This window comes from Geotrypetes seraphini, chromosome 1, assembly GCF_902459505.1.
Source record: "Geotrypetes seraphini chromosome 1, aGeoSer1.1, whole genome shotgun sequence".
Taxonomy (NCBI): Eukaryota; Metazoa; Chordata; class Amphibia; order Gymnophiona; family Dermophiidae; genus Geotrypetes; species Geotrypetes seraphini.
The window spans coordinates 195960778-195984606 of record NC_047084.1 but is presented as its reverse complement, the minus strand read 5'-3'; the positions used below and the strand labels follow the sequence as shown (position 1 = coordinate 195984606).

The window sequence follows — 23829 nt, the reverse complement described above, 5'->3', positions numbered from 1 at the left end:
GCCGTATGGTAGCCCTACCCCAAATGACCCGCCCCCCCCCCCAAATTAATTTTTCCAAACTCCAAATCTAGCTAAATTGCTTTCTTGCACCCAAAAACCCTAGATAAAATTTACCTACCTACATATAAACATACAATTATCGCTTGCTTTATAGTATAGGATATAGTTGTAATGCTATCTACAGTCGTGCTACTACATTTCTAGGTCAGCTGTATTACAATTTCATTTTTCACTTGGTCAAGATGTTATCTCTGATTTTATCTTGACCAAGGTAAACTGTTGTTTTTAAAACTAGGCTGGTGTTCGCCTCAGGAGTTAGAAATTTCACTTTGAAAAGCACTAGTTCTCTCCTATACAAGGAGAATTGCTGTTTTACAGATTTGTCACTAGATGGCAGCACATGATTTATTTGGGATTAGCTACAAAATCCACTTCTAAAATTTTAGTACCATGCTCCTTTAGTTCTCAACAACCATAAAGTCATCAGTTAAAAAATAGTTATGGAACTTCAGAATGAATCAAAAGGAATTGCATTAAAATGATATTTTGTAAATTTTGGATATGCTATTTAAACTTTACATCAGTTTTGGATCTACTACTAGTACTAGATATCATTGCTACAGTGCTACTATTTATTTATTCAATTTTCTGTACTGTTCTCAAGCATTTTTCCCTATCTGTCCTGGTGGGCTCACAATTTATCTATTCAGATACTCTTTCTATCCCTAGTGGGTTCACAGTCTGAGTTGTTTTTTTTATACCTGGGGCAATGGATGATTGAGTGACTTGCTCATATAAAGTAAAGTTGCTTTTAGTCAGTCTCAGTCACTCGTAGCTTTTACACAAGCTTGTTTGCAGGCCAGAGCCGGATATCTCCAGTAGGCCAGAGGACTTAGGATCCCGGGTTCAAATTGCAACGCTCAATCTCACAACAGTCCTTTGCTTCACAATAAACCAGTAGGAAGCCAAGCTGAAAATGAAACTTTAAGGTTTGATGAACAGTTGATAGTAGAAACTCCAAACTATTTACATACAGCTTCAGGTGTGTTGGAAATTAGAAAGATTCAAAGGTTTCAGATTAGCAATCACTCTCAATAAGTTTTAATGGGAAACTTTTCAGAAAGCAAAGTCTCTGCAATTTTCCTCTGTTGAACCACCCTGGGTTCCCTCTATATCCTCACCAGATGTCTATCTCCTGTAGACTCATGCTAGTAGACTCCACTCCCCCCCCCCCCCCCCCGGACTTCCTTGCTCCAGGAGTCTCCCTTGGTACATGGGCTCTGGTGAGAGAAAAGGATCAACCAAAAAGCCTTGAATTTCCTACTCACTCTTCTCTTATACTCGTCCCCTCCCCCTTTCTCACTGGGCAAAAGGGAACCTCAGCTCCTCCCACAGGTCTTTTCTTTACCCTGGGGATTCAATTCTGTGTCAGTGACCCTTTGAAAGGTCCCTCATTTGAAAATCTATTGTCTCTGTCCTTATGGCAAAGGAGATTTTCAGGGGTATCACACATACAAGTATGTTATTTCTCATCACTTATTGAATCTTAATATCTTGTCAGTTAAACAATGGAAGAGCCGAGGAGCACCATTGTTGGGCTGTACTTAGGACATCAGTTGACCTTAATCCAGCACTGACTACAGTAAAATATTTGGGCTTCTTTTTTATTCAGGTACAGATTGTTCAGTGTGTCCAGAGCTAGCTTAAGGCATAGGCAAGCTAGTCATGTGCCTAGGGCCCAAAAGCATGAGAGGAGGGGCCCTATTAGATGCATTCAGGATTCAGAAGGCTAGGATTTCTTTGGGATTAAATGTGTACATTACCTGTATTGGAACCAGAAGAATGGATATGTGTCTGGATAGTTTTCAGGATTTAGCTCTCTACAGTTCTGCAATCCTCCCTCATTTCAGCATAGAGGCTATAGATGGATCCAACCAATGGGAAGGCCGCACTAGTCACAGGAAAGAGGAGCTAAGTTGCCAGTGCTAGAGAAGGGAAGGAGGCAGAGGCTCAGGGTGAGGCTTTGGAGAGAGCTGTGAAATCTGAAAATGACTTGGGGTGGGGGGGGTTGTTGGAAAGGAGCAGGAAGGAAAAATGGGAGAAAGTGTGAAGAGCCTGCTGGAGGCTGAGGAAAAGAGTTGGCAGCTAATGTAAGAACTTTACATGATGGTGGATAGACAAAGTAGAGAATGGGCTTCAGGGGGTCAGCTAAGCAGCAGGGTAAGCCCCAAACAGCTGAGAGGCAGGGGAAACCCTGAAGCCGCTAATCAGTGTCTTTGGGGAATCCTGCCAGCTCAGCTGATCATGGTTCCAGAGCTGCAATCAAGATAAGTTAGCAGGAGGTAGAGCAGCAGCAGCAACAGGAAAAAGGAGCTGAGAGACAGGAAAATGGATGGAGCTGACATAGAGAGGGATAGGACGAGGAGCTATGCCTAGCAATGTGCTCTTATGAGCAGGAGCCAGCACAGTTTCTACCATTTTGAGCCAATCATGGCCTTAGGCCCCTCCCAATGCATCCTAAGATGCATTGGGAGGGGAAAGGGCCGTCATTCTGAAGAGGCAGCCCTATCGACGAGAGTGAGTGGGCTTCCCTCCTGCCAATTTTGCATCAGAAGGTACAAGGGTGTTGGCTGATGTGGTGGTAGTGGCAGTTTTATATCCTTCTTTAGGTTGGGAGACCAATGTTGGACACAGTATTCCAAGTGTGGTCTGACCATTGCCTTATAAAGCGGCATTATAACATAGTAACATAGTAGATGACAGCAGATAAAGACCCAAATGGTCCATTCAGTCTGCCCTGATTCAATTTAAATTTTTTTTAATTTTTTTCTTCAAATCTATTTCTGGGCAAGAATCCAAAGCTCTACCCAGTACTGTACTTGGGTTCCAACTGCCAAAATCTCCATCAAAATCTACTCCAGCCCATCTACACCCTCCAATCCATTGAAGCCCTCTCCAGCCCATCCTCCTCCAAACGGCCATATACAGACTGTGCAAGTCTGCCCAGTACTGGCCTTAGTTCAATATTTAATATTACTTTCTGATTCTAGATCCTCTGTGTTCATTCCACGCTTCTTTAACTCAGTCACCGTTTTCTTCTCTACCACCTCTCTCGGGAGCGCATTCCAGGCATCCACCACCCTCTCCGTAAAGTAGAATTTCCTAACATTGCTCTTGAATCTACCACCCCTCAACCTCAAATTATGTCCTCTGGTTTTACCATTTTCCTTTCTCTGGAAAAGATTTTGTTCTACGTTAATACCCTTCAAGTATTTGAACGTCTGAATCATATCTCCCCTGTCCCTCCTTTCCTCTAAGGTATACATATTCAGGGTTTCCAGTCTCTCCTCATACGTCTTCTGGCGCAAGCCTCCTATCATTTTCGTCGTCCTCCTTTGGACCGCTTCAAGTCTTCTTACGTTCTTCACCAGATACGGTCTCCAAAACTGAACACAGTACTCCAAGTGGGACCTTACCAATGACCTGTACAGGGGCATTAACACCTTCTTCCTTCTATTGGTTACGCCTCTCTTTATACAGCCCAGCATCTTTTTGGCAGCAGCCACCGCCTTGTCACACTGTTTTTTCGCCTTTAGATCTTCGGACACTATCACCCCAAGGTCCCTCTCTCCGTCCGTGCATATCAGCTTCTCACCTCCCAACATATATGGTTTCTTCTGATTATTAATCTCCAAATGCATTACTCTGCATTTCTTTGCATTGAATTTTAGTTGCCAGATATTAGACCATTCCTCTAACTTTTGCAGATCCTTTTTCATATTTTCCATTCCCTCCTCAGTTTCTTCTCTGTTACCAATCTTGGTATCATCTGCAAAAGGTACATTTTTTCCTTCTAACCCTTCAGCAATGTCACTCACAAACATATTGAACAGGATTGGCCCCAGCACCGAACCCTGAGGGACTCCACTACTCACCTCCGAGCGACTTCCATTAATCACCACCCTCTGGCATCTGTCCGACAACCAGTTTTTAACCCAGTTCACCACTTTGGGTCCTAACTTCAGCCCTTCAAGTTTGTTCAACAGCCTCCTATGAGGAACCATATCAAAGGCTTTGCTGAAATCTAAGTAAATTACATTTAGCATATGTCCTTAATCCAACTCTCCGGTCACCCAATCAAAAAATTCAATCAGGTTTGTTTGGCACGATTTACCTTTTGTAAAGACATGTTGCCTCGGATCCTGTAACCCATTAGATTCAAGGAAGTACACTATCCTTTCTTTCAGCAACACTTCCATTATTTTTCCAACAACCGAAGTGAGACTCACTGGCCTGTAGTTTCCTGCTTCATCCCTGTGACCACTTTTATGACCACATCCACTCTCCTCCAATCCCTGGGAACCACTCCCGTCTCCAGAGATTTGTTGAACAAGTCTTTAATAGGACCTGCCAGAACCTGTCTGAGCTCCCTCAGTATCCTGGGATGGATCCTGTCTGGTCCCATTGCTTTGTCCACCTTTGGTTTTTCAAGTTGCTCATAAACACTCTCTTCTGTGAACGGCGTAGAATCTACTCCATTTTCTCGTGTAACTTTGCCAGACAATCTCAGTCCTTCTCCAGGATTTTCTTCTGTGAACACAGAACAGAAGTATTTGTTTAGCACATTTGCTTTTTCCTCATCACTCTCCACATATCGGTTCCAAATATCGGTTTTTCATACAGATGGGGTGGTGTGTGTCAAAAAAATGAGCCCTGGGTGTCATATATGCTAGGTACACCACTGTATAGAGTTTATGGGACATATATTATGGACCTTGAGTAACGGATTTCAGTAGCCCTGTTCTAGAATGTTTGAATTGAGGTCTTTCCAATCTATTAATGGATCTCTTTTTGCTTTTTTTGTTTGTTGTTTCTTTTACATAAGAACATAAGAGTTGCCATACTGGGACAGACTGAAGACCCATCAAGCAAAGTATCCTGTTTCCACCCCAGGTCACAAGTACCTGGCAAGATTCCAAGAAATAAAATAGATTTTATGCTGCTTTTCTTAGGAATAAGCAGTGGTTTTTCCCAAGTCCATCTTAATAATGGCCTATGGACTTTTGTTTTAGGAAATTATCCAAACTTTTTAAAAATCCTGCTAAACTAACTGCTTTCACCACATTCTCCAGCAATGAATTTCAATTACACGTTTTGTTATATGTAATTTACGTACTGATTCAATTTTGATTACCTTGTACAGTAAACTGCTGTGACTTGCTTAAGCCAAACAGTATAGTAAATTTTAACAAACCATATAATATAATGCCACTGAAAATTCAGATTCATAGAAACATAGAAGATGACGGCAGAAAAGGGCTATAGCCCATCAAGTCTGCCCACTCTACTGACCCATCCTCTTAAGTCTATACCTAGCGACCGATGTTCCAGTTCAACCCTTGTAGGGATCCCACATAGGTATCCCATTTATTCTTAAAGTCCAGCACGCTGCTGGCCTCGATCACCTGCGCTGGAAGCTCATTCCAACGGTCAACCACTCTTTCTGTGAAGAAATACTTCCTGATGTCGTCATGAAATTTCCCGCCCTTGAGTTTGAGCGGATGCCCTCTAGTGGCAGAGGGTCCCCTGAGAAAGAAGATATCATCTTCCACCTCGATACGTCCTGTGATGTATTTAAATGTCTCAATCATGTCTCCCCTCTCCCTACGTTCTTCTAGAGTGTAGAGCTGTAGTTTGTTTAGTCTCTCCTCGTACGAGAGACCTTTGAGCCCCGAGATCCTCCTGGTGGCCATCCGTTGAACCGACTCGATTCTAAGCACATCTTTACGGTAATGTGGCCTCCAGAATTGTACACAGTATTCCAGATGAGGTCTCACCATGGTTCTGTACAATGGCATTATGACTTCAGGCTTCTTGCTGATGATACATCCCATCATCTGCCTTGCTTTAGATGTATATTCAGTCCCAGTCAGTGAGACTTATCCAGGTAGGAGCAATTCCTACCCGGATTTAAACCCATAGTAAACTGGTCCTGGAAAAGGGTGGGGGTGGGGCCTTGAGAGGAAAGTTTTGGACAAGATGGCGTTAGGATTACCACTTTAAACTCTGATAGCCACTATTTTCTGCACTATGCCTGTTTATTAATAGAGATTAAAAAAAAGATACTGTACTGTATTTTGTCTGAGTCTTTTCTAATTGTATGTGTAGTCAGCTTGTATGAGTAATTGTACAAATCTAAGTGGGACATTCACTATTTATTTCTACTGCAGTGTCTATTGTAGGAAATACTATCATTCTTCCTTTCCTGCAGAAATAAAGTCCTCTGCCACTACAAGGTGATGAATGGCTGCCTTGTTTGCCATTATTTCCTTCTTATTTATGCCACTATTGCAAGGATTATGCTCTGTTTGGGCTTTGGAGATGAAGACACTTTCTTGCTGATGAATAAACACTGCCACTTTTTAAATATTTGTATGCAAAAAATGTCCTGAAGGCTATTATGAAATGCTTTGCAAAAGCAGTAAGACACTGTTTTTTTCTCAAAATGACACTTTTTTAAAAAACCATTTTCATTCATAGTGGATGGGAGCGACTGAAAGGCCTTTCAGTGTTAAGTTGTTTAAGCAATACCAGTGTTTTAGTGTAATGAATAAACTGGTTTATAGGGGACAATCAGGAGCAGTTCAGTATCTGTGTCTGTACACCCGCCAATGCTGGGATTCTGGGCAAGGACTTCTTTCTTTCAGAAAAAAAACTGAAGCCATCAAAACCCTGATTAACCTCTGATATTCACTTGGTGCTCCTGCTCTGGAGGACTGAGGCTGTGACAATGAGTTAATGGCAGCCATATGCTTGGGGTATTGTGGGTCCTGCTGACCCAAAGGTGAACTCCGTGAGTGACTGGTGCTGACTGCTGTTTGTTTCAGGTTTGGCCTGGAGATTACTGATGAAGAGCTGGAGCGACTGCTCGACAGAATCCCCCTTGATGAGGACGGCAACGTCAGATACCTACAGTTCATGGCCATGTTTGATTCCCGGTACGCCACTATTTTTTTTTTTAATTCATTTGTTCATTTTTTAGAGGTGTTACACAGTGTTGTCAGATGCAGATAGTTTCTTACAGATATTCTAGCAAAAAGCTACCAGGTCTGGAACAGAACATAACTACATAAAGTGCCCCTTTAGATCATTCTGAATGTTGCATTTATGAATTTAAGTTCTCTGTTATCTACTTATAGGAGAGTGTATGTTTCTTCTTTTTCATGTATATCCTGTATTAGTATATTGTATTACATAAAACTCTATTATACATATTATGAATGTGAATTCACCTTAATATGCAAAAAAAAAAAAAAAAATCAATTTAATGCAAATTAACCGATGAATTAATGTGTTTATAGTTAATTTTTATCCATAGATATATAAAGTAACTAATTATTGTACTTAAGTAAAATTTTATTTTACTTATACTGAAGTAATAATGTCATCAATTTTCACTACTTATACCTAGTTACATCTGATGTTTGTAGTTAAATGTAAAATATAAAAGCAGAAGCAAGATGTAAATGATGATTCCTCGGTAAACCAAATCAGACGGCAAAATCTAGAACAGGATTTTGCTATTGCAAACCTCATCAGGCAAACAATGGATCATTTCACCTTAAATTTTGCTGTACAGTGAATATAGCCTATAAGAATAATGGAGTTGCCCATCCACTGCATTTACCATCTCCTGCGTACTAGTCCCCAGCCAAACAGAACAGTGATGAATTGGTTCATTTTGAAGCAGAGATGAAGCTGAAACTGGCAGCAATTCTTGGTGAACAAGACTGGTCAACCCAAGGAAAATTTTACATTGGGGTGACTGTCTAAAGAATTGATAGTCTTTAGAGAGGAAGCCCGCTTGTCTGGCTACAAGACTGAAGGGCTCCTACATATCTGACATACTTGCATCAGTTCTCAAAGATATTCAGAGTTTGCCATCAAATGAAAAATTGTTAGAGCAACAAAAGACAATGATTCCAACTTTGTGAAAGCCTTCTCTGTAACTGGCTAGCATGATGATGATACCAAAGATGAAGATGCAAGTGATGAATTAGACCACACTGCATGATGTTGATGTTAAAGTATTTTTTGCTATACGGAAGTCAAATGTTTTGAATAGAGATTTCCCTGATCAATATATGCAGATCCAGTCAAAAGACATTAATAATATTGCAGCCTGGCTTGATTTGAAGGAACTTTTTTACTCAGACTGAGCAATCCTTTTTCTGTGAGGACATTTGTTGAACATCTTTTTAACTGTGCTGGTTTAATAATGACTCACAAGTACAGTTGTATGAGTGACAGTCTTTTTCAAAATTTAGTTTTACTGAACGTAAAGTGGATTGAATTGTAGAGAAATAAGATTTTTGGGATAAGCACATTAACAATACAGGCAGTCCCCAGTTTAAGAACGCTCAACTTACATCAAACTCATACGTATGAATGGGGGTACTACCTCTCCCTTCCTGTGCCAACGTGCCCCTTCTTCCTTTCTTTCTGTCCAAATGCAACCCTCCTCCTCATTTCCCTGTCCCAACATGTCCCTTACCATCGTCCCTCATCCAAAATTCATGCCTTCCACAGTTGTTTACCTCCTCTGGCCGGATCCTTCCTCCCAGCCGCACATTTTTTGGCAAAGCCACAAGCGGCAGCTTCTGCACATGGTTCCCTGGTCTTCGCAAAGCCATGATTGGCGGCTCATGCATGCGGTCCACTTACCTGGAAGGGGATTGAGGGGTACAGATAGGAGTTGAGGTAGGTTATAGGAATAGTCAGGGACCACAGCACAGGTGATAGACCTGGAGGGCCGCCACGGGAGCGGACCACTAGGCGGGATGGACCTCTGGTCTGACCCGGCGGAGGCAAATTCTTATGTTCTTATGTTCTTCCCTCTGATGCAGACATCTTTTAGGTCATCCAAGTGCTAACTAGGGCAGGTTTTTAAACTTGTTTAAGTTTTGGTTATGAGCCCCATAGTGTGCAACTACAAGGGAGGTATAGACATAGGAGAGACATGGGTAGGTCAGGGGAAAGTCCAGCACTTATATGTGCAAGCTATAGAATATTATCAGTTACGCACCACACAGCAGTTATGCAAATGCACCATACCAGGATGCCCAAAAGCACTACAACCATCAAAGAACACTAACTGAAGCTCATGTATGGATAACCATCACAGAAACACTCTAACTCTGTATAATAACACAATTACTAAAGCTCATATATTGTAGCTCGTGTATTGTTATGCATCACCATAACTAAACTGTGGTTGTAGCGGGCTATAAATTCTTTAAATAAATAAAGCTCATATATCATATGACAATCTTCTCCCCAGCGTGCCCTCTATAGCTTGCGGGTCCTCTTTAGGACTTTTACCAAACTAGGCAACTGCCTAACAGTGCAGGTACAGGGAAGTACAGCAGACTTTCTCTCGACAAACAGACACCCAGTCAGAATGGCTTCAGAACCAAAATAAAGATTTATTCCGGCCACTGGCCAAATCAGGTTTTCATAAATAAACAATGGTCATGAGTATTGCCAAACAGTTCAAATGCAATACACCGTTCTCAGTCTCTAAATAAAAATGAAACTTGACCAGACTGTCCCAGTTAGCTTCACTGGGAAGATTAGGAGAGAGTCCAAAAAGTAACACAATAATATAAAGTAAATACTTCACCAAAATTACTATGCTCCGGTTTGTAAACGCCAACTTGTGTCTGTTGCTGAGCTGGTTTGCACATAAGGTGTTTCAGGCAGTCTCTGCCAGCTTTTCTTCCCCATTCCCCATTCCCCACTCTCCCCTCCCCTCCCCCACACTCAGGCAGGGAAACGGGAGTGCTCGTGGCTTTTAGCCACAGTTCTTAATTGGCAGACAATAACTGGCAGTATATTCCTTTAGAGTGTTATGATAATCTTAAGCAGCTTTAAACCCCATGTAGATTGACTCATACAGAGAATGGTGGAAAAACGTTAGCAGCAAACAGGACAGCATTCAACTCCCAGCCTGCAGACCTCGATCTGCTACTGGTCTCCGTGGCAACCACTCTGAGCAACACAGCTGAATGGAGCACAATAATCAGCATAGATGGAAAAGTATCCTGCTACCAGCATAAAACAAATTCAAATATTTTTGTTTCTGTATGTGCTCTTCCAAAACACTGTGCTTTCTTATGTTACAAAACACATATCCTTTCTTTGTCAGCAGGTCAGTAGAATAAGGAAGGAACATAACTTACAGGCTCAATCAACCTGCATAACCTCTACAGCTTCAGGGAACTCAACTATGCCTTCTCCAATTACTATAGCTTCTGGCATTAAGTTAAATTCAATAGCTGGGTTAGGAGGACTTTCACCCACCTGCTGCATATCCCATTCTGCTGGAACAGCTTTAGTAGGCAGCTCCTGCTGATGCCTAGCTGGGCTCTTGGTTGGCCTGCTCTCAGACACTCGCCTTCTGAAGCCCCATGCTATCTGTAGCTCTCGTCCCTGTTTCTCCTTCTCTCTGTAACCAGAGCCTGACTTTAAGCAGCTGTAGGCCATGCCCCCTGAGCCAGGGTAGGAAAATAGTATCAGGCACTTCATACTGAAAAGCCAGCAAAATGTCCCTGCCTCTAGAATTTGAGTGCCTTAAAGGGACAGAACCTCTAACATAACCTTGTGCAAATCCTGGCTATTCAAGGGAGAAAACCCTGAACTTGTCCTGGATTGGCCACACATAACACCATTAAAGAAGCTCATGTAAAGTGCTCTGAATTGACCAACCAGTCATTATTAGTGGTATAGAAGCATTCAATAAACAATACAAACATTTACATCAACCATTGAGCTAGCATGAGTCGTGCCTAAATGACGACTTAAACTAGTATTCTATAACACATAAAAATATGAGGGAAGATAAAGGCCAAATGGCCCATCCAGTCTGCCCATCTGCAACATCCACTATCTCTTCTTCTCCTGAATTCAGACACAGTATTTCTCTCCACCACCTCTACCAGGAAACTACAGTGGAACTTCAATTTACGAGCATAATTCATTCCAGAAGCATGCTCGTAAACCAAATTGCTTGTATATCAAAGCGAGTTTCCCCATATGAAATAAGAGAAACTTGCTTTAATTGGTCCCACCTTCCCCCACCCATGAGGCCACCGGCACTGCACCACCCCACCCCCGGCTCAAACCGGCATCGCTCCCCCTCGCAAACGCCCCTACAGGACGGGCCGGTGCCAGTAAATGAAGATCCCGCCTCTTGCCTGGGCTGGGCCTTGAGCATCTGCGCATGCTCAAGGCCTTCTGGCTCTCATTTTCTCCCAGATTCCAAGCACAGCTTTGGGACACTGAAATGTCCTGTTTTCAGAAAGAGAGCAACTACAGCAGGGGTGCCCAAAAGGTCGATCCAACGCAAGTCAATCGCAGAGCCCAGGATTTCTCCCTGCTTCCCCGACACCAACACAGCAACAGGCCAGGTGCGTGCAGTGACTGCACAAGCCTTCCCCCCCTCCTTGACATAGTTCTTTTCTGCCGTCATTTTCTATGTTTCTATGCGTAGAGGAGGGCAGCTTGGGGAGGATTGATAGAGTGTAGCTTGGGGGAGGGTTGTTAGAGTGGGCAGACTTGATGGGCTATGGCCCTTTTCTGCCGTCATTTTCTATGTTTCTATGTTTGACATCAATTCTGACATCAGAGAGGAAGTTCTGGGCCAGCCAGGCAGCGATTGGCTAGCCCGGAATTTCCAGGGGGGGGAGACTTGTACAGTTGCTGCACGCACCTGTTGCTGCATCAGGGAAGCAGGAAGAAATTAGCGGCTGGAGGGGGAGAGAGAAAGAAAGAAAGGGGGCAGGGAGAGAGAAAGAAAGATAGAAAGAAAGAAAGGGTGGGCAGGAGAGAGAGAAAGAAAGAAAGAAAGAAAGGGGAGAGGCAGGAAAAGAGGAAGAAAAAGTTTAAAGTTGTAGGAGGGAATTGAGTGTGTTGGGTGACAGGTAGGAAGAGACGAAGAAAAAGTTGGACTCATGGAGGGAAAGAGAGAGATGTTGATTGGGGAATAGAATGAGGTCTGGAGGAGAGGAAGCATGCAGGAGGCAGAAAGAAGGGAAGAAATATTGGCTGCACAGTTAGATGGAAGTGCAACCTGAGACTCATGAAATCACCAGACTACAAAGGTAGGAAAAATGATTTTATTTTCAATTTAGTGACCAAAATGTGTCCGTTTTGAGACTTTATATCTGCTGTCTATATTTTGCACTATATTTGTATAATTTTCTATAGTTGTTAATGATGTGACATTGCATATTTTAAAGTCATATGTCTTGACTTCTTTGGAAAAAACCCGACTATAAATGATGATTAATATTCTCTGTGTGTTCAGTATGCTTTGTGTTTTTTTAATTTTTATTGTTGGTAGATCATTTTGACTGGGTCATTTTAAAAGTAGCTTAAAAGTTTAAAGTTGTAGGAGGGAATTGAGTGTGTTGGGTGACAGGTAGGGAGAGACGAAGAAAAAGTTGGACTCATGGAGGGAAAGAGAGAGATGTTGATTGGGGAATAGAATGAGGTCTGGAGGAGAGGAAGCATGCAGGAGGCAGAAAGAAGGGAAGAAATATTGGCTGCACAGTTAGATGGAAGTGCAACCTGAGACTCATGAAATCACCAGACTACAAAGGTAGGAAAAATGATTTTATTTTCAATTTAGTGACCAAAATGTGTCCGTTTTGAGACTTTATATCTGCTGTCTATATTTTGCACTATATTTGTATAATTTTCTATAGTTGTTAATGATGTGACATTGCATATTTTAAAGTCATATGTCTTGACTTCTTTGGAAAAAACCCGACTATAAATGATGATTAATATTCTCTGTGTGTTCAGTATGCTTTGTGTTTTTTTAATTTTTATTGTTGGTAGATCATTTTGACTGGGTCATTTTAAAAGTAGCTTACAAGCCAAAAAAGTGTGGGCACCCCTGAACTAGAGAATGACATGTTGGCTATTACCCGGGCTAGCCGCAGGTAACCCGCCAAAACGGTGGGGGGGAAAATGGTCGCTGTGGGATGGAGACAAAGCCATTCACCGCCCCGTAGAGCAGTGAATGGCCTTGTCTCTGTGGGAACGTGCGTGGTCACCGCACAGTCCACAGCCCCTCCCTCCTTTCTGCCGATCGCCGTCATCCGTCCGATTGCCACCATCCATACTGGCATGTCCCTCCCTTTGTTGCAAGTTTTAATTTTCTTTCTAAAAAGCAGCAGGAGCCTTGAAGTCACATGTGGCTGCTGAAGTTCTCTGATGGTTATGTTATCTTTGCAAGCCTATTTCAACAGAAAGGAAGCTCTGGAACAAGGAAGCATAGATTAAAGCGCTACCCGCTCCTGCACATCTTCAGCCCTTTCTCCAGCCCTATTAAGGGCTTGGTGGGCCACAGCTTCTTAGATTCCAGCACAATGAGGAGGAAGGGAGGCCGAGTCTCCCCCCCTTCGCTGCACTGGAAAGCTAGCTCTTTTCTTTGGCAGAAAGGCTCGCCCACTCCTGCACGTTCCATCTTCAGCCCTCTCTCCAGCCCTATTAAGGGCTTGGCAGGCCACAGCTTCTTCAATTCCAGCACAGTGAGAGGGAAGGGAGGCAGAGTCATCCCCCCTCACTGCACTGGAAATCTAGCTCTTCTCTGCGGTGGGTACTCCTGCCCACTCCTGCATGCTCCATCTTCAGCCCTCTCTCCAGCCCTATTAAGGGTTGCCAAGCAGACTTTGGCTTGCTCTCGCACCACTGGGAAAGGTGGTAGAGTGGCAGCTATTGTCAGGACCATCACTTCTCCTAAGATAATAGATTCCATCACCCTCCCTACACTGGAAGTCCTAGCCTTCACTATAGGCCACAAAAGTGAAATCACCTTCATCCTGCTATATAGGGCACCCCACTTCCCAGCAGAAGCCCTGGAAACCCTTTTCGACTTCATCACCAAACTATTCATCTCCTACAAACATGTGACCATCCTAGGTGACTTCAACTTCCCCGATTACCCCAACACTTCTGGAATGAGCGACGACTTCCTATCCACCTTAACTGACCTAGGATTCCACCAGGTGGTAACCTCCCCCACACACTCAGTAGGAACCATCTTATACTTAGGGCCTCTTCTACTAAACCACGCTAACTGTTTTAGCGCGGGGAGATGCCCTGAATGATCTGCGCTGCTCTCGCGCTCATAAGAACTCTATGAGCGTCGGGAGCAGTGCAGGCCATTCAGCGCAGCTCCCCACGCTAAAACCGCTAGCGCGGTTTAGTAGAAGAGGGGGGTTAGTGTTCATACACAAAAGACCTAACCACAGAGCCCCAACAAACAAGCTGCACCACCACCCCAGTCCCATGGTCACACCACCACCATGTCAAATTACTTAAAGCCACTCCAGTCCAACAAAAAGGCCCCACTCTGACCACTCAAACGCAGGTCATGAGCTCATTCAATCCACTAGATATGGTTGCTGGCGTCCAAGACCTCAGCAAAATCTGCAACCTAAACCTCCGCTCCATCAACCTGGTCACCTCTACCTGGTACTCAGGAATCCAATCTCTCTAAGACAACCTTGCCCATAAAAAAACTTCGTTCTTATGTTCTTATTTTGTTGCTTCCCTTTTTATATTGATTTTTATGTCTTGTTACATTTTTTATTGAATTTGGGTTAGTAAGTTTTGTGCCAGCATTTTGTGCATTCAGCTGATTTTGCATGACTTCCAGTAGCCTGATACTCTGATGACATCAGTGGAACGCAATTTGTGTACCAATGATCCTTTTTGTTGTTTTATTGATTTTTATTTCTGTATGTTATAACGAAATTTTATTGAACTTGGTTTTATAAGTTTGCAGTTTAGCTTTTTAATGTCATTTTTTTCATTGGAATGCATTTTGCGTTCCATTGTCCAATTTTTTGGCATCTTAGTAAAAATGTTTTTTTCCTTTTTTCCCATTTTTCCATTTTATATTTTAGTTGCCTCTATATTTGAGTTTTTTGAGTTCTTAAAACAAACTGCAAGAAAACCCCATTGAGGAAATATGTGTACCGTATTTTTCGCTCCATATGATGCACTTTTTCTACCCCAAAAAGTGAGTTTAAAAGTGGGTGCGTCTTATAGAGCGAATACAATTTTTTTTTTTTTTTTTTAACACCTCCCCCCACCCACTGGTACCTTTTTTAAAATGCCGGCAGTCTCGCCAGGAGCTCTCCACGCTCCTGCTGGACGGCTGCCTCCTTTGTTTCCGCAGAGCGACGAATACGGCAGGAGCGCAAGCTTTTTGCTTCCAGCCTGGTCTCGCACCACTCCGTGAATGGCTGCCATCAGTTTTCACGAATTGCAGGACCAGGCAGGAAGTGAAAAGCTTGCGCTCCTGCCGTATTCACCGCTCTACAGCAATAAAGGAGGAGGCCGTCCAGCAGGAGCATGGAAAGCTCCTGGTGAGACCACGATGGACCACCGGCATTTTAAAAAAGGGGCGGAAGCTGGGGGCTGTGGGCTGCCTACCACTAGACACACCAGACGCACCTACGTGTAGAGGAGGAAAAACCAAGAAAAAATATTCTGAACCAAATTTTTTTTTCTTGGTTTTTCCTCCTCTACATGTAGGTGCATCTTATGGTAAGCTGCATCTTATAGAATTCCTTGCTGGTTGCTGGTTCCTGTTTTTATGAAGGACTAGCTGCATGTCAAGCTGCAGGCACTGTTGGAGGCTGATGATTAATGTAAGTCTATTTCTTGTAGTTCATGAGAATGGATGAAGCATTTTTACTCTATCTTGTAATTTCTATTTTAAAATTTGCTTTATCTTATGCACTTAATAGCTATTAATTATTATTAGTAGTAGTAGTAGTAGATTGAGAATGCTGAACTGTATGACGTGGCTTTTGTCTAGGTATTTAAACAATTTTTGATCCTTATTGTTGTGTTTTTATTATTGAATGTTATAATTTTTATTACTGTGCTGAAGTACTGGTAGGCAAATTAACTGGGAATACTGGTCGACAAGTCAATGAAGCTGTCTGCGCAATGTGCGGCGGCGGCAAAAAGGGTGAACAGAATGCTAGGAATGATTAAAAAGGGGATCACGAACAGATCGGAGAAGGTTATCATGCCGCTGTACCGGGCCATGGTGCGCCCTCACCCAGTCCAGCACTGGTCACCGTACATGAAGAAGGACACGGTACTAATCGAAAGGGTCCAGAGAAGAGTGATTAAATGGTTAAGGGGTTGGAGGAGTTGCCGTACAGTGAGAGATTAGAGAAGCTGGGCCTCTTCTCCCTTGAAAAGAGAAGACTGAGAGGGGACATGATCGAAATGTTCAAGATAATGAAGAGAATAAACTTAGTAGACAGGTTGTTCACCCTCTCCAAGGTGGAGAGAACGAGAGGGCACTCTCTAAAGTTAAAAGGGGATAGATTCCATACAAACATAAGGAAGTTCTTCTTCACCCAGAGAGTGGTAGAGAACTGGAATGCTCTTCCGGAGTCTGTTATAAGGGAAAACACCCTCCAGGGATTCATGACAAGGTTGGACAAGTTCCTGCTGAATTAAAACAAACGCAAGTAGGTCTGGTCTCGGTTAGGGCACTGGTCTTTGACCTGGGGGCCGTCGCGTGAGTGGACTACTGGGCGTGATGGGCAGTGGGATCATGAGAGGAGCCGCCTCCGCGTCTTTGAACTTAAAAATACACTACGGCAAGGCACGCAGGGAGCAGAGAGCAGGCCAGATCGAACAACAGCACCTTGAGGTCCGCGAGTATGCTTACAGGAAAACAGCTTCCTTAAACACATCCTCCTCCTTCCCCCTTCCCTTCCTTCCTGCTGTCTGGCCAGAATTTAAAAATATACCACGGCAAGGCAGTAAGAGAGCAGGGAGCAGGCCAGACCGAACAACAGCACCTTGAGGTCCGTGAGTGTGCTTACAGGAAAACAGAACCCTAAGCATGCATGCGCACTCCTATCTGCTGGGGACCTACTGATCACGGAAAACGGAACACGCATGTAGGAGTGCGCATGCACGCTTAGGGTTTTATTATAGTAGATAATTATGTTTTTACATTATAATACATATGTCATGTTTTCAGTTTAGATTTTTATTTTTATAATGATTCTTATGTTCTTTATTATTCATGTTTTCATGTTACAAATGCATGTTTTTAAAATTCCTTTTAATTAATTACATTTTTATGTCTAATTTTATGTTTTTATGCATGTGTTGTAGAATTTTACCCCTGATGCAGCCCTAGTGGGGGCAAAACATGTCCCATGTTGGATATTTTAAGATTGTTTGAAATAAAGAGTGATGTGTACTATTATAGGAATCTGCTTTTTATTCCACTCTTTGTCCTACTGTGGATTTGTGACTCCTTTTCTTTTTTAAACAAAAAGTATTTCCTTAAAGTGCTCCTGAGCCTATCACCTCTTAAATTTATCCTGTACCCTCTCATTCTGGAGCTTCCTCTCAAATGAAAGACACTCACCTCATGCACATTTATGCCACATAGGTATTTAAACATCTCTACTTAGAATTAATAACACTGTTTACATAATCTAATAGAGAAAAATGTTATTAGCCCCGAGAAAACCACATTTAACAAATAGGTGGAGAAAAAGCATTAGAGACAGCAATCACAACCGCTCAACTAGCATCACAGGCAAAAAACTCCACTGCTCTAAAATGTAAATTTCAAAAGGGCATAACAACCACCACTGTGCACAGGGAATAATTAAAACAAACTTTGACTTAGCTTGACACGCCGATGTTTGCCATGTAGAAATGTTGATCACACGCCGCTGTCTGACCTCCGCTCCAGCTGCAGTAAACGCTCAGCATTAAACATCGATGAGGAAAATCTAAAATGGGATTATTTGATTCTTTTCCATTTATATGGAAGGAGGAAGGCTTAAAATATTTAGGTATCATGATAAAAAATACTCTTGATGACACAGTAAAAGAGAATGAAAAACTTTTATTAAAAAGAGTTACAGAGTTATGTGAACAATGGAATCCTTTACACCTTTCTCGGTGGGGGAGAGTTCAAACAATTAAAATGATGATATTGCCTGTAGTTTGTTATCAAATGAGTATGATACCAGTTTTTTTTCATGGGTCCTTCTACAAAAAGCTTAATGGTATCCTTACAAAGTTTCTTTGGCTTGGTAAACATCCCAGAATTGCTTTAGTATCTCTTCAAAAGCCAATTGTGGAGGGTGGGATAAATTTTCAAAATTTTTATAGGTATCATCAAGCGTCAGGGTATGTATTGGATCCTCCCAGAACTTATTGATAATGCACCTGATTGGTTATATTTAGAATGGCATCTTTTGTTTCCTTTATATTTAGCTCATATTCCTAGTATTAAAATACCTAGAAGATATAAAGATAACATAATTTTATCTGATACATGGAAAACATTGAGATACATTAGTAATTTAACACCTATTCCAATTAATAAATCAACAAATCAATTTTTATGGATAAACTCCAAGATTCAAATTGGCGGAAATAAAATTCTATGGAAGGACTGGATTATTGCAGGCATACGAACTCTAAATGATGTTATTTCAGATGGTAAACTGTTTGATTTTTCACAGCTACAACATAGATTTGGTCTCAATAAATCACAAATATTTAAATGGTTGCAGCTGAAGCAAGCTATTCAGGTGGGGTTCCCTGAATGGCAAAATCTTAATAATCAATTTAGTCTGGAGTTCCTATGTTTTCAGGCAGACTTCCTGGGGCATCAAGCCGCATTGTGGTATAAATTAATATCTGGATATATAAATAAAAAGCCTAAAAACGGTCTAAGAGACAATTGGAGCATTGAGATTAAGCAGCAAATTTCTGCATCTCAATGGCCACGAATTTGGTCTTGGAGAATGAGATGTACAGTGTCTGCATCTATGAGGCAAACTTGGTTCTTTTTATTGCATAGAGCGTTTTGGACCCCAGTTCATTTACAAAAGTTAGATTGCTCTAAATCTAATAGATGCTGGCATTGTAATCTTGAAGTAGGGACATTGGATCATTTAATTTTTTATTGTCCCTATATTATGGTATTTTGGAACTCAATTTGGACTCAAGTTAACTGTCTTCTAGAAAACCATGTTGCGTTATCTTATGACACCGTTCTTGTTTGGTATATCTATGAGGAAAAAAAGTCAAATTTCATCATATAATAACAAACTTTTGTTAATCATGACAGGGGTCGCATTCAACATATTACCAATAATTGGAAAAACTATTCTAATCTTAATTATACATTTTGGTGGAACTCTTTATGCCATATATATAAGATGGAAAGAGCAATTGCTACGCAGAAAGGAACCTATAATAATTTTAAAAAGATCTGGGGGCCATTGGAAAAATTTTGTAATGAGTAGACATCACTTTCTATGGGAGATTATATTTACACAATGGGGGGTGGGGGGTGGTATTAGTAGTATACATTATATTTTTAATTATTAATAGTATACTATTTGTTGAGCTTTTGTTTAAATTACTTTAAGAAGGATATATATATGGGAGGGGATATATGTTTTTGTTCTAGATGACATGGAAAAGATTTTCAAGTGTTTTATTGAAATTATAATGAATGTATTTCTGAGCACTTGTTATATGATTTAAAATGAATAAAGAATTTAAAAAAAAAAATCTAAAATGGCTAGGACTCTTCAGCCTAGAGAAGAGATGGCTTAGGGAAAATATGATAGAAGCCTATAAAATAATGAATGGAGTGGAGAGGGAAGATGTGAATTGCTTGTTTACTCTTTCCAATAATACTAGGACTAGGGGGCATGTATTGAAGCTACAAAGTAGTAAATTTAAAACAAATAAGAAAAAATGTTTCTTCAACTGACATGTAATTAAACTCTGGAGTTTGTTGTCAGAAAATGTTGAAAAAGCAGTTAGCTTAGCAAGGTTTAAAAAAGGTTCAGAAAACTTCCTAAAAGAGAAATCCATAAACTATTATTAAGATGGGCTTGGGAAAATCTACTCCTTATTCCTAGGATAAGCAGAATAAAATGTGTTGTACTTTTTAGGGTCTTGTCGGGTACTTGTGACCTGGGTTGGCCACTGTTGGAAACAGAATACTGGGCTTGATGGACCTGTGGTCTGTCCCAGTATGCAGCTCTTAGGTTCTTATAGAGCTTTAGCAAGTGTACTGGCAACAGTGGGTTGACAACAGTGGGTTGAATTTAGGTTCACTGATCTTTCTGATTTTCAGTAAAGGTCAAGAAGCATCAAGTGTAAATGTGGCGTTAGGAGCTGTGAAGCAAATGATTGTTGACCTTCCAAGGTTTGTGGATGAAGGTGATGGAGGAGCTCATAGGGTTTTCTGGATGTGGAGCTGCTGTTGTATTTCAGTCTGCGAGTTCTAGATAGGGTTACCATATGGCTCCAGAAAAAGGACTGATTGAGACATCCCCCATGCCTCTAGTTGTTCACTGCTGCAAGCAACTTCAAAATTATAAGAGCTATACCGAATGGCATATATTTTTATTATTATTTGGCCGTATATGAATACCAGATAATGAGCTTTAACATAACAAAATAAAAAAACAAGCAGAGAAAAAGTGTTTATTTCAGTAGGATTTAGCACTGTAGAGCCCCAGATTATTCGTATTCAAATACAAAAATGTATTCAGGGTACTGTTCGGTAAGTCCTACTTCAAATGTTGTGTTAACTTCTGCCCAATTGGCTCTCTCTCCTCAAGCTTCCACCTTTTATAATATATGGAAAACATCTGGTCAGGGCTTCCAAGATGGTATTTTTAAATATGCACACTTGACTTAAACTCTTGACCTTTGCAGCCTCTCCTTTTAGGGGGTTGTTTTTTTTTTTTTCTTACTCTCTTCCTCATTTTATCATAGTTGCCGTTTTGAAAGTTAGATGCTAAAGCATTCGATTTCTGTAGTGTCTTCACTTTAGTTATTAACTCACATTTGATCATAGTATAATTGCTTTTGCCAAGTGACTCCAAGTCCTGCATTCTACTAAGGACTAGATCTAAAAAGCTCCCCCGTTGTCATTTTCTTAACCAGCTGCTCCATGAAGCAGTCATTTATTTACCTTTCTAGCAGTTCCTGATGTATCATTTATCCAGGCCAATATTGGTATAATTGAAATCACCCATTATAGTGTTGTCAAATTTGTTGGTTTGCCCAATTTTTATTAATTTCACCACTTGTCTTGTTCATTCTTTTCAGGCAGATGGTATTATATCCCCAGCACTATTCTCTTTCCCTTCACACATGGAATTTCTACCCATAAGGGTTCCATGTTTGCAGTCTGTTTCCTGTAGAATATTTATTGATTGTCTCAGTAGCATTCCTCCCCAATTTGATCCACCCTGTAACTGCAATATAATTTGCACCCTGGCATCACAAAGTCCCAGTGATTATCTTCCTTCCATCAGGTCTCTGAGACACCTATGATATCTACCTCTGCCTCTTCATTTTATGCTATATACTCTAATTCTCACATTATTATTTTGGTTTCTAGTATTTGTGTATACAAACACATCAAAGTGCATTTTTTTTAACTTATAACTACAACTGGCTTAGCAGTAGATGAAGATAATTACATTAGTATTTATGGATCGCTAATATTTCCCAGAAGGAATTCAATGCAATTACAATTTAGAAGAGCCAGGCCATATCCAGGGATTACATTACAGTAAAACCTTGGGTTGCAAGTAACTTGGTTTGCAAGTGTTTGCAAGACAAGCAAAACATTTTATTAAATTTTAACTTGATATACAAGCAATGTCTTGCAATACAAGTACATACAGTATATACACATCATAACTGAACCGATGGCTCTTCTCTCTCTGACCCTGCGGGAGTGTAGTGACTGTTCTAAATGAACGAGGTCTTGCAATACAAGTGCTTATAATATTTTGTATTAAAGTTTTTGGGTTGTGGAATGAATCGTCTGTGTTTCCATTATTTCCTATGGGGAAATTCGCTTTGATATACGAGTGCTTTGGATTACAAGCATGCTTCTGGAATGAATTATGCTCGCAAACCAAGGTTTGACTGTATTTCAAAAGAGTTCATGACACAGATAACTTGATTTGTGTTTGTGTAGGTTATGGTATGTAGGTATATGGTTTGGAACGAAGATTGGCTATTTCTGGTGTTGTAGTCTTGATATTACAGGTTCTGGTAAGGGTGTCGTTTTCACTGTTTTTGGGGTGATGGGTAAGTAGAGAGCGTAATTATCTGTCAAGGTAGGGAAGGTGACTTATGTCTTCTTTGGTTTCTGGTGGTCATAGCCTGTTTGTTGGGGGGTGGAGTAAGTTATTTTCCAAAATAACTTAGGCTTTTACGAACTTTTAGTCTGTTTATTGCAATCTCTTTATCAGCATGCCCTAACTTCCCTGTTTTGCTAGTATCCTTCATAGATACCTCACTCAGAGTTCCTTTGAAGAAGCCACAGTAAATGCTAGTGCACACTTACCACAGCTTAAAATGGCTTACCATGGGATGTGCTCAGGTGTTCTTTGGTAAGCTTGAGATTTGTATGGGCAAACCGCACACTACATTTTTTTTATATTTTCTCTACAGAGGAGGCATGCTGGGGACATTTTTGCGCTGCTCAGTCATCACAGCTACATTACCATGGTTAGCACAGAATTAGCAGGTCTATTTATGCCATGCCTCAGAGACCGAGTATTCAGGCAACCATTGCTAGATATTTATTTCGGTCAGAGTCTCAATCACTGGCAAATGGCATGTACTGTAAATACTAAATTTTTTAATTATTTTAAACTTTTTTCTTTTTTATGTTTCTTTCAATAAATTAAGAAATAAGATTTTTAAAGTAGATGTAATAACATCTTTTTTGACATCAAATATCATGAGAATTATATTCGATAGTGCATATATTTAAAACAAAAGCACTTATCTTTTTGTAGTGTCTGCACTGTTTTAATCCCAACGGGGCCACCGTTTCACCTGGAATGGCTTCATCAGGGGAAAACGTGGACAGTGCCTGTAACAGATGACAAATCATTAAAATTCAACATTATTAAGATATTTGAAGACAAACTAAGTTATTAAACTTTAATTATATGTGTTAATATCAGCAGCAAACTTACGGAACCGAAGTTGGTCTTAGCGTATAATTCTCAAAAATGGCGTCGGTGAAAACCGACGCTGAGTCATTTAAATTGCCCGCTGAATGAATGCCGGTAGGGCGTCATTTCCGTAAAAGACGTCATGACGTAAAGAAGGTTGACAAATAGTAGTTCTGACTTTGCCACGTTAGCTATGCAGGTATGACGGTGAATATTAGCAGTACCCGAACAGCTTCCAGGAGCTTCCATAGACCCAGTTTTTTAGTTCCAGCACTGAATATCCAGGTCTAATTTAGCCAATGGCTTAGCGAGGGTGAGAAGCACCAAGGTCAATGGTGCCACTCCCTTTGTCTCCTCCCGCCCCCCCACCCGTTCATTCCCCGATCCCCACTGCCGTGTGTGCGCCCCTTCCCTTCCCCCATACCTCTAGTTGTTCACTGCCACAAGCAACAAGAATTTCAACGTGCTCCTCGCGACGCTGTTGCCTCTCCCTCCGATGTCACTTCCTATGCGCGGCACCCAGAAGTGACATCAGCGGGAGAGGCAACGCGGTCGCGAAGAACACGTTGAAGTTGTTTCTCACAGCGGTGAACAACTGGAAGTATGGGGGGGGAGATGGGCGCGTGGCGAGAGGAAGAGCGGGAAGAGGCGGGAGGGCGAAGAGGAGGAGGGGTGCCGGCATCCCCACCAACATGGCACCCGGGGCAACCCCCCCTTTACTGTGCCACCGCTGGTAGCA

The 23829-nt window shown here is 41.4% G+C and overlaps 1 protein-coding gene across 1 annotated transcript in view; it reads left to right on the top strand.

Annotated features, from left to right (window-relative positions):
- Positions 1 to 23829, top strand: part of LOC117359952 (EF-hand calcium-binding domain-containing protein 6-like) — a 177208-nt gene that overhangs the window by 92925 nt on the left and 60454 nt on the right. Inside the window, exon 14 of the mRNA XM_033943447.1 lies at positions 6888 to 6998. Coding sequence (XP_033799338.1) covers positions 6888 to 6998 — 111 coding nt within the window. The remainder of the gene's footprint in view (positions 1 to 6887; positions 6999 to 23829) is intronic.